Source organism: Ovis canadensis, chromosome 2 (genome assembly GCF_042477335.2).
Source record: "Ovis canadensis isolate MfBH-ARS-UI-01 breed Bighorn chromosome 2, ARS-UI_OviCan_v2, whole genome shotgun sequence".
Lineage (NCBI taxonomy): Eukaryota > Metazoa > Chordata > Mammalia > Artiodactyla > Bovidae > Ovis > Ovis canadensis.
The window spans coordinates 103,697,933-103,710,016 of record NC_091246.1 but is presented as its reverse complement, the minus strand read 5'-3'; the positions used below and the strand labels follow the sequence as shown (position 1 = coordinate 103,710,016).

General features: G+C 42.2%; 1 protein-coding gene across 2 annotated transcripts in view; it reads left to right on the top strand.

Annotated features, from left to right (window-relative positions):
- INTS9 (integrator complex subunit 9) overlaps positions 1-12,084 on the top strand; it is a 144,164-nt gene that overhangs the window by 105,306 nt on the left and 26,774 nt on the right. For both annotated transcript variants that reach the window (XM_069576706.1, XM_069576707.1), the window contains exons 9-10: positions 1,755-1,866; positions 8,605-8,785. In XM_069576706.1, the coding sequence (XP_069432807.1) occupies positions 1,755-1,866; positions 8,605-8,785 (293 nt within the window). The remainder of the gene's footprint in view (positions 1-1,754; positions 1,867-8,604; positions 8,786-12,084) is intronic.

The window sequence follows — 12,084 nt, the reverse complement described above, 5'->3', positions numbered from 1 at the left end:
ATGCAGGTGGTAGGCCTTGGCTGCACTGCTATTTGAAATTGTACTGAGAAATTTGGATAGGAAAGAGGAGGGATAATGTTTATCCCTTCTGTTTTTTCCTTCTGATGTTCTAGTGAGTAGGTTAAATGAAATTGAGCAAAAGATACATTACAAGATGAAAACATTGATGAGCTCTCTAGCATCTTGGTCTTTGGACCTTCTATTTTTCCCCTTTCTATTCCTCTTATTAAATACTTTAAAATTTTTATTTGTATGCAGTTTTAAAAAACATTTATTTGGCTGTACCGGGTCTTAGTTGCAGAACGTGGAATCTTCAGTCTTCAGTGAAACATGAAGGATCTTTAGTTGCAGCATATGGGATCTAGTTCCCTGACCAGTGATCAAACCCGGGCCCCCTGCATTGGGAGCACGAAGTCTTAGCCACTGGACCACCAGGGACGTCCCTATTTTTATACAATTTTAAAAGAGTACTATTTACAGTTATTGTAAAATATTGGCTATATTCCTCATGTTGTACAATACATCCTTGCATGGGCCTTCATTTTTGTTTCCAGTTTTAATCCTGATTTATTTGGAAGAGGTACTTCGTATTTTTTTAAATGCTCTGAAAGCAGTCAGAATGAAATTCAAAAATAGAACAACCTAAGGATTGCATAACATTGTGCTATAGGACTCCATAGGCTACAGGAAGATCATGTAAATTAGCGCATGAGACTCTGAGAAATCCCTGAAGGAAGACAGCTTGGCTGAGGTCCCGTACTGGTAGTGGAATTGAAGGGGGCTTTACATTTCTGGTTCCTGATCCACTGTCTGTCCTCTCTCCTCTGCCACTGACTCTTGGGGAAAAGCACCCCAGCTTTTTGAGTCTTGATCTCTGTATTTCCACAGTGTTCCCAGTTTCCTGTACGTGGCAGACCTGTTTTGAGAACCAGACTGTACAGTGCAGTGGATCTCAGGGCGTGATCTCCAGACCACTATCAACCTCCCCACCAGGAGCATCTTCTGGGAGCTCATTAGAATTACGTCTTCTCAGGCCCCACCTCAAACCGGAATCAGAAACCCTAGGGGTGGGGGGCCACACTCCACCTCCAGGTGATCCTGGTACAGGCTCAGATTTGAGGATCACCTCAAATTTGTAATGATACGTGTAAGATAGCTTTACAAAAAGAGCTTTTTTTTTTTCCACATTTTTGGGGTATCTTTTTTTTTTTTTTTTAACTTTTTCCTATATAATGGAGTCCCAGGTGGCACAGTAGTAAAAAAAATCCACCTGCCAGTGAAGGAGACACGTGTTTAATCCCTGGTCAGGAAGATCCCCTGGAGGAAGAAATAGCAACCCACTCCAATAATCTTGCCTGGAAAATTCCATGGACAGCAGAGCCTGATGGGGTCACAAAGAAACTGACACAGCTGAGCACACACACTAAGCATACACACAGCTAATTAATAATGTAGTTTCAGGTGGACAGCAAAGGGACTCAGTCAGATTATACATGAATCCATCCTTCCCCAGACTTCTATGAGTTTCCATAACATGTCAGAACTTTTTTATCACCCCATAAAGTTTCCTCCCATTGGTACCCATCTCCCTTGGGCAACCACTCTTCAATGATAGGCATGTTGTAAAAGGAAGTGAGATGACCTGCTGACAAGTTGGACATGGAAAGACCAGTGATTGTGTTCTCTTTTTCCTTTACTTCTGATACCTAACCTTTTTTTGTTTAATTACTAAGCCTAGTTCTCTGGTTTTTCAGCCCATGGACCAAGCATCTCTCAAAAACAGCGATGTTCTCATCCTGACGGGCCTTACCCAGATTCCCACCGCAAACCCTGATAGCATGGTGGGTGAGTTCTGCAGCAACCTAGGTATGTGTCTAGGGAAAGTCTTACATGGGAGGAAATGGTTTACATTTATTTTTTTATCGCCCTGCTCCTCTGGTACTTTTTTGTCCCTTTGCTTCATATTCATACCCTGTGATGCCCCCTATTATGACCTTTTCCCTCATTTTTTTCCACGCTTTCTTTTATCCTTCAAAACCTACTGTTATCAACAAAAGCAATTCTTTTTTTTTTTTAAGGGAAAATAAATACTTTTATTGCACTTTTATAAAATCTGCATAGTTGTAGCAAGTCTATGACCCTCCCACAATTCCCCTGGTAATCTTTAAAATTTGGTTAAAACACAATACCCAGTCTGGAACCTAACAAAAACAATTCTTAAGCAACTTAAATCTGAAGGCACAATAAGAATGGTAGTTATAACGGTAAGTTTGAATTTTTAGCAGTTATACAATCGATGTTCAACATTCTCCCACTTATATAGAAACTCTTCCTCTTCTTGCTTTTAGATGGGTTTTGCAGGTGGGTCAGGGGTGCTGGAGAAGGGAATGGCAAGCCACTTCAGTATTCTTGCCTTGAGAACCCCATGAACAGTATGAAAAGGCAAAATGATAGGATACTGAAAGAGGAACTCCCCAGGTTGGTAGGTGCCCAATATGCTCCTGGAGATCAGTGGAGAAATAACTCCAGAAAGAATGAAGGGATGGAGCCAAAGCAAACACAGTACCCAGTTGTGGATGTGACTGGTGATAAAAGCAAGGTCTGATGCTGTAAAGAACAATGTTGCATAGGAACCTGGAATGTTAGGGCCATGAATCAGGGCAAGTTGGAAGTGGTCAAACAGGAGATGGCAAGAGTGAACGTCAACGTTCTAGGAATCAGCAGACTAAAATGGACTGGAATGGGTGAATTTAACTCAGATGACCATTATATCTACTACTTGCAGGAATTCCTCAGAAGAAATGGAGTAGCTATTATGGTCAACAAAAGAGTCCAAAATGCAGTACTTAGATGCAATCTCAAAAACGACGGAATGATCTCTGTTTGCTTCCAAGGCAAACCATTCAGTATCACCGTAATCCAAGCCTATGCCCCAACCAGTAGTGCTGAAGAAGCTGAAGCTGAATGGTTCTATGAAGACCTACAAGACCTTTTAGAACTAACACCCAAAAAAGATGTCCTTTTCATTATAGGGGACTGGAATGCAAAAGTAGGAAGTCAAGAAACACCTAGAGTAACAGGCAAATATGGCCTTGGAGTACAGAATGAAGCAGGGCAAAGGCTAATAGAGTTTTGCCAAGAGAACACACTGGTCACAGCAAACACCCTCTTCCAGCAACACAAGAGAAGACTCTACACATGGACATCACCAGATGGTCAACACTGTATTCAGATTGATTATATTCTTTGCAGCCAAAGATGGAGAAGCTCTATACAGTAGCAAAAAGCAAGACTGGGAGCTGACTGTGGCTCAGATCATGAATTCCTTAGTGCCAAATTCAGACTTAAACTAAAGAAAGTAGGGAAAACCACCAGACCATTCAGGTATGACCTAAATCAAATCCCTTATGATTATACAGTGGAAGTGAGAAATAGATTTAAGGGACTAGATCTGATAGTTAGAGTGCCTGATGAACTATGGAATGAGGTTTGTGACATTGTACAGGAGACAGGGATCAAGACCATCCCCATGGAAAAGAAATGCAAAAAAAGAAAAATGGCTGTATGAGGAGGCTTTACAAATAGCTGTGAAAAGAAGAGAAGCAAAAAGCAAAGGAGAAAAGGAAAGATATAAGCATCTGAATGCAGAGTTCCAAAGAATAGCAAGGAGAGACAAGAAAGCCTTCCTCAGCGATCAATGCAAAGAAATAGAGGAAAAGAACAGAATGGGAAAGACTAGAGATCTCTTCAAGAAAATTAGAGATACCAAGGGAACATTTCATGCAAAGATGGGCTCGATAAAGGACAGAAATGGTATGGACCTAACAGAAGCAGAAGATATTAAGAAGCGGTGGCAAGAATACACAGAAGAACTGTACAAAAAAGATCTTCACGACCCAGATAATCATGATGGTGTGATCGCTCACCTAGAGCCAGACATCCTGGAATGTGAAGTCAAGTGGGCCTTAGGAAGCATCACTACGAACAAAACTAGTGGAGGTGATGGAGTTCCAGGTGAGCTATTTCAAATCCTGAAAGATGATGCTGTGAAAGTGCTGCACTCACTATGCCAGCAAATTTGGAAAACTCAGCAGTGTCCACAGGACTGGAAAAGGTCAGTTTTCATTCCAATCCCAAAGAAAGGCAATGCCAAAGAATGCTCAAACTACCACACTATTGCACTCATCTCACACACTAGTAAAGTAATGCTCAAAATACTCCAAGCCAGGCTTCAACAGTACATGAACTGTGAACTTCCAGATGTTCAAGCTGGTTTTAGAAAAGGCAGAGGAACCAGAGATCAAATTGCCAACATCTGCTGGATCATCGAAAAAGCAAGAGAGTTCCAGAAAAACATCTAACCCTGGTGGCTCAGAGGTTAAAGCATCTGCCTCCAATGCGGGAGACCTGGGTTCGATCCCTGGGTCGGGAAGATCCCCTGGAGAAGGAAATGGCAACCCACTCCAGTATTCTTGCCTGGAGAATCCCATGGACTCCCAGCCTGGTGGGCTGCAGTCCACGGGGTCACAAAGAGTCGGACACGACTGAGTGACTTTATTTACTTACTTACTTTGCTTTATTGACTGTACCAAAGCCTTTGACTGTGTGGATCACAATAAACTGTGGAAAATTCTGAAAGAGATGGGAATACCAGACCTCCTGACGTGCCTCTTGAGAAACCTATATGCAGGTCAGGAAGCAACAGTTAGAACTGGACATGGAACAACAGACTGGTTCCAAATAGGAAAAGGAGTACGTCAAGGCTGTATATTGTCACCCTACTTATTTAACTTCTCTGCAGAGTACATCATGAGAAACGCTGGGCTGGAAGAAACACAAGCTGGAATCACGATTGCCAGGAGAAATATCAATAACCTATATGCAGATGACACCACTCTTATGGCAGAAAGTGAAGAGGAACTCAAAAACCTCTTGATGAAAGTGAAAGAGGAGAGTGAAAAAGTTGCCTTAAAGCTCAACATTCAGAAAACGAAGATCATGGCATCTGGTCCCATCACTTCATAGGAAATAGATGGGGAAACAGTGGAAACAGTGTCAGACTTTATTTTGGGGGGCTCCAAAATCACTGCAGATGGTGACTGCAGCCATGAAATTAAAAGATGCTTACTCTTTGGAAGGACAGTTACGACCAACCTAGATAGCATATTCAAAAACAGAGACATTACTTTGCCAACAAAGGTCCGTCTAGTCAAGGCTTTGGTGTTTCCTCTAGTCATGTATGGATGTGAGAGTTGGACCCTGAAGAAAGCTGAGCACCGAAGAACTGATGCTTTTGAACTGTGGTGCTGGGGAATACTCTTGTGAGTCGCTTGGACTGCAAGGAGATCCAACCAGTCCATCCTATAGGAGACCAGTCCTGGGTGTTCATTGGATGGACTGATGCTGAGGTTGAAACTCCAGTACTTTGACCTCTCCTGCAGAGCTGACTCATTGGAAATGACCCTGATGCTGGGAGGGATTGGGGGCAGGAGGAGAAGGGGACGACAGAGAATGAGATGGCTGAATGGCATCACCTACTCAATGCACATGAGTTTGGATGAACTCCAGGAGTTAGTGATGGACAGGGAGGCCTGGCATACGGCAATTCATGGGGTTGCAAAGAGTCAGAAACGGTGACTGAAGTGAACTGAACAGGGGTGCTTATAGGATAAGCAGAGTTAAAGAGGGAATAAATAGTCTTGTCTTTGCTATGAAAATAATAGCACAGAAAAGACTGTTAGTATTTTGAATTCACAACAGGGATACATTGAACAGGTGTATTTTTTCCCCAAAAATATTTGGTTGGTATTATTTTTTCTTCTTTGGCGGTGAGGGGACTAAAATTGAGAGACTTGTGGAGTATTTGCTACCTGAAATAAATGTATGCTTCTTTGGAATAATTGTCAATAAAGTCTAGAAATGCTGCATTTCTTCTAGAAATGTGTAGGTCGCTTCCTATCTTAGCTCAGGCTACCATAACAAATACCAAAGGCTGGTAGCTTTAAACAACACTTACTTCTCACTGTTCTGGAGGTTAGGATGTCAGGGATGCGGTAGCCAGCACAGCACGGTTCTGGTCAAGGACCCTCTCTCTGACTTAGAGCTGTGTCCCCAGATGGCAGAGAAAGGCTGCCCTGGGTCCTCTTCCTCTTTTTATAAGGGCACTAATCCTATCGTGGGGGCTCCACCCTCATTACCTCATATAGACATGGTCACCTCCCAAGGGATCCCCTTGCTAACACTGTCACATTGAGGGTTAGGGCTTCAATATATGAACTTCAGGGGACACATTCATTCCATGACTGTTACCAAAGAGGAATTCAACCCTGTTACCTCAGCTCTGGGGGACGGAAGTGGTTGTCTTCTGATATTTACATGGAAGGCACTATCCTGTGAAATTTCACTTTCCGTTGCCAATAGTTGTAGACTTTTTTATTCTTTGCTGATTTTAAGCTACCGGTAATTTACTCTTGGGCTTCCTAGGTGTCTCAGTGGTAAAGAATCCACCTGCCAGTGTGCAGGAGATGCAGGGATCCCTGGGTTGGGAAGATCCCCTGTTGAAGGAAATGGCAACCCACTCCAGTATTCTTTGCTGGGAAATCCCACAGACAGAGGAGCCTGGCAGACCACAGTCCATGGGGTCGCAAAGAGTCGGGCGTGACGGAACAAATAAACAACAACAGTTTACTCTTCCCTTGGAAAAATAATTGGACTGATCTCAAAGAGACTCTTTGTACGTTTGCTTGTAACTCTAGAATCGTGGAATCCAAGAGTTTCGTATCTTGAAAGACTCTTCCATGTAATCCACTGTTTCTCAGAGGGGTCCACTAACCAGCTGCCTCAAGTGTTGAGGCTGTGCCACAGTCAGACTGTCTGAGGAGAGGAGGCTTAGTAGAGAAGTTGTGTTTTTATCATGTTCTGGCAATTTTCCTACAAAAGAAAGCTTGAAAACCACTGATTTAGTTCACGCCTCCCATAAGCAGTGAGGAAGCTGAGGCCCAGGAGGTTGCAGTGGCTTTCCTAAGGTCCCACGGCTTGAGACCGGCTGGGACTGGAGCCCTGCAGCCCTCTCATCTTTTCCGTGGCTCCTGCTCCAGTAATAGCGGGTCAGCCGGTCCTCCATGCACAGCATCTTGGAGAACGTGGATGTGAGAGCTGGGACATACAGGAGGATAGAGTTCAGGTTCTGTGCCCTAACTTTGCTTTGTTTTCACGTATATTGGAAACGAGACAAGGAAAGAAATTGAGAGCTTTGACTTATTTCAGGCAGTTACAGCTTCTAATGTGATTTTGGTTAGAAGTTGCAATTCCTCATTTGATAAAACTGATTTTAAGCCTTTAAAGAAGAGAGGATTTTCTTATAGACAAAACACTCAAGGAAGAAAATGCCACTAGAACGAGTCAAACTGAAAAACCTGGCCTATTTCCTTATGGGCCACTCAGCAATGATCAGAGAGACCAAACAGAGGCAAATGAAACCAAGTTCTGAGCAGGAGCTGAAAAGAGAAGGAGCCGGGATGGTCTGTCCCGAAGCTCATCTGCCACTGGGAACTTGAAAACCCAAACCCAAAAAAAAAAAAAAAGAAACCCCAAACCCATCCCTGCACACCCTGGTCCCAGGGCCTGAGATGTTGATGAATGATCATCAGTAAACCTCTGGGCCCTCCCAATCTGGTGCTAGTCTTCAAAAGAAGTCAGTGTTGGGGCCTCCTTGGTGTCAAGTTGGTTAAGAATCCTCCTGCCATTGTAGGAGACATGGGTTCTGTCCCTGATCCAGGAAGCTCCTGCATGCCTTGGGGCAACCAAGCCCATCCCCACAACTACTGAGCCTGGGCTCTAGAGCCTGGGAGTCACAGCTACTGAAGCCTAAGACCCTGAAGCCCGTGCTCCACAACAAGAAAAGCTACTGTAGTGAGAAGGCCGCGCATCACCCCTGGAGAGTAGCCCCGGCTCACCGCAACTAGAGGAAAGCCCTCCCAGCAACGAAGACCCAGCAGGGCCAAAAATAAATAATTCTTTTTTTTTTTAAGTCCATTGTTTGTTGAATGGACCAGTGACTGAGAATCCTTACTAAAATTGTTCGTTTAAAAAAATCAGGGTCTTCCCCACCTACACACTATAATACTACTGATTTTATTTGTGTTTGAACTACAAAGCAAGCAACCAAAAATTAGAACTCAAATCTTTTTTGTTCTTTATATTTTGATAAAAATTTTTGTTTTGATGACTTTTGCTTAAGAAAATAGTATATTTGTTATTCATTTAAAGTGGAGGCAAGATTACATGATTTTTTTTTTCCATGTATGGGTATGAAAATCTTTTTTGCACCAAATATCTCAGTTGATAGAATATTAATTTTTTTGTACATTTTCCCCCAAAAAAACAAAGTTGATTGTTACCCAAATGAAGTGAATTACAGGAACAGAAGTGGGAAAATGAAAGAAATGCAAACATAATTTGTAAAGTTCTGTCCTCCCTGTATGAAACTGGTCTTTTGATGCTACTTTTCCTCCCTCTGGCCTCAGCTTTTCTCTTTTCTTTTTTGTTTTTAATACTGTTGAAGTCTGTCTGATTCACAGTGTCCTGTGGCTTCCACCCTTCTAGCACTGACAGTACGGAATGGAGGCAACGTGTTGGTCCCCTGCTACCCTTCTGGAGTGATCTACGACCTCCTGGAGTGCCTGTACCAGTACATTGACTCGGCCGGCCTCTCCAGCATCCCTTTCTACTTCATCTCCCCAGTGGCTAACAGTTCACTGGAGTTTTCACAGATTTTTGCCGAGTGGTAGGTCTCTGTTTTTCCTGTGATCCCTACAGTCAAGCAGTAAAAAAAGAAAAAGCTTTTTAGTTTTAATTTTAAAAGAAATAGAAATAATCCTATTTTTTTCTCACCTTACTGTGAAACCTTCATTTTTTTCTCTTTTCCTCTCTGTGATATGAAGATTGTATTAATGAAACCCAGAGCAGTTACTTTGCTAGGATTTAGGAGAATTGTTATTAAGAAGGGAAGGAGGAAAGACAAAGACGTAACTTAGCCAGCAGTTTCAAAATGAACAACAAAATTCTTATGCATTTACTGTCTCACATGCCTCCCTCTGTCTGTTACAAAGTGCAATTACGTTCTTAAAGCTAAAAAAAGTTTCCAACCCAAGCTCATGTTCTCTGAAATTTTTAATACCAAATCTGATGGGGAGAACTAGCTTATTTTTCCATTTCAATAGTATATTTGTTGACAGTGTTTTATTACAACAAGAAATTATTTGATCAAATCCTAGGATGGGTAAATTATTGAACAATATGAAGTGGGTGAACTTTTAGGATTGTTTAGACAGATGTTTGAATCTAACTCACCTGGCCACAAAAAGGCAGGGTAGGAGGAAATACTGTAAATTACATACCGGACTTCATGGTACCTGAGGATGGGGTTGTGACACACGGGGTGTGCTTAATCCCATCTACTGGTGTGATGACCTAATGGACACAGTAGTCTACAAAGCCTCTGATTTAAGAGGAATTTGTACATTATTCTGTGCAGCGTTCACTGACTCTGGGAGATAGTGAAGGACAGGGAAGCCTGGCGTGCCAAAAGCAACTGAACAGCAACTGCGCAGCATACATCGTTTGCACAGATTATCCCAAAGTTACGCTTGCCTACTCCCACTTTTAAGTATCCTTTTTTTCTTCCCATTTTAGTTGTGCTCAAGGCCCTTTTTTTGTTTTTAAATTCAGATAGGCTTCTCCATCCCCCATGCGTATTATTGATGTTCGTTCATAGGACTTTTTGTTGTTATTTATATTATATTTGACTTAGTGACTAACAATAAAAGATCACTTTTATTGGTGGCCATTGGATTTCTTTGATTAGCAGTCTCTTCTCCCCCACTATGGGAAGGTAATCTTGACTAGTCCACATAAGGATCGCTGTGCGTTTATCAGCATGTTCTGAACATCTTCATCCAGACCCTCAGCTGAAAATACTGAACAATGCAAGCTCTGGGGCCAGCCCTGTGGGCCCCTGTGGATGGTGTCCTAACTGGGTGTCTGTGCTTCCAATCTACTCTTGTTGTCAGAATGTCTGATGGGGTAGGACTCGGGACTAGTGAGAGTAGGTTGTTTTTGAGTTCCTGGTTTTTGTTATTTGTTTTTAATATGAGTGTAATATATGTTTACTAGAGAAAAAGAAAGTTACAGAGAACAGTAAAAAATAATCTGAACCTATGATCCCACTACCAGAAATAATGTCACTGTTAGATTCTGATGTATTTCATCTTTCTATGTAGGGATCATGCTGAATATTTAGTTGTGAATCCTGCCTTTAAATTTTTCAATCCGCATTGCAGGCGGATTCATTCCCAGCTGAGCTACCAGGGAAGCCAAGAATACTGGAGTGGGTGGCCTATCCCTTCTCCAGTGAATCCTCCCGACCCAGGAAGCAAACCGGGGTCTTCTACATTGCAGGCGGACTCTTTACCAGCTGAGCTACCAAGGAAGTCCAATACTAGATTCGAGCATTAGAAGATCTTTGATACCATCATTTTCCTTGACTGCATTATGACATTCAGTTCAGTTCCATTCAGTCGCTCAGTCGTGTCCGACTCTTTGCAACCCCATGAATTGCAGCACGCCAGGCCTCCCTGTCCATCACCAACTCCCGGAGTTCACTCAGACTCACGTCCATCGAGTCAGTGATGCCATCCAGCCATCTCACCCTCTGTCGTCCCCTTCTCCTCCTGCCCCCAATCCCTCCCAGCATCAGAGTCTTTGCCAATGAGTCAACTCTTTGCATGAGGTGGCCACAGTACTGGAGTTTCAGCTTTAGCATCTTTCCTTCCAAAGAAATCCCAGGGCTGATCTCCTTCAGAATGGACTGGTTGGATCTCCTTGCAGTCCAAGGGACTCTCAAGAGTCTTCTCCAACACCACAGTTCAAAAGCATCAATTCTTTGACGCTCAGCCTTCTTCACAGTCCAACTCTCACATCCATACATGACCACAGGAAAAACCATAGCCTTGACTAGATGGACCTTAGTCGGCAAAGTAATGTCTCTGCTTTTGAATATGCTACCTAGGTTGGTCATAACTTTTCTTCCAAGGAGTAAGCGTCTTTTAATTTCATGGCTGCAGTCACCATCTGCAGTGATTTTGGAGCCCCCAAAAATAAAGTCTGACACTGTTTCCCCATCTATGTCCCATCACTCATCATTTATACATAGTATAATTTACATAACTATTGTCTTATGGGTGGACAGGCTTTTCCCAGTTTTTTTTTTTCCTTTTAGTGATAAATTTTCAATTAATATCATTCTGTATATTTATGACTGCATCTGCTTTGGGTAAGTCACTAAAAATAGTATTACTGGAACAAAAGGTATACATATTTTTTAATGTTCATTATACAAATCTAAATTGCTTTCTAGAAAAATGTTTATGTCTTCTGTAAATTATTCCTTATTTGTCTATTTACATATCAGAGGTGTTGTACCTTTATCTATTTATTTGAGCCCTATATATGTATTAAAGATCCTAATGCTTTGTTATACCTACAGACATTGTTTCCCATTTTGGCACTTTTTTCAGTTTCGTCTTTCGATTTTGTTTTTTCAATAATAACTTGTTCCTTTTAGTAAATAATTTTAAGTGTAGAAAGGTTGCAGATATAGTATAGAAACTCCCATATACCTACTACTCAGGTTCCCCCCCCAATGTTCATATCTTACACGGTCATGCATTCTGTATCAAAGCTAAGAAATTATATGCTTATTATGTATTATGTGCTTATGTTAACTGAACTCCAGGCTTTATTCATATTACACCAGTTATTCCACTAATGCTTGTTTCCTTTCCCAGGATCCGATCCAGGGTAGCACATGGCATTCATTGGTTCACTCCTCTTTAATATTTCTGTGCTTGGCTGCGCCGGGACTTTGTTACAGTATATGAACACTTAGTTACAGCATGTGGGGTCTAGTTCCCTGACCAGGGATTGAACCTGGGCCTCCTGCATTGAGAGCACTGAGTCTTAGCCACTGGACCACTGGACCACCAGAGGAGTCCCCCACATTGCATTTCAGTTCAGTCACTCAGT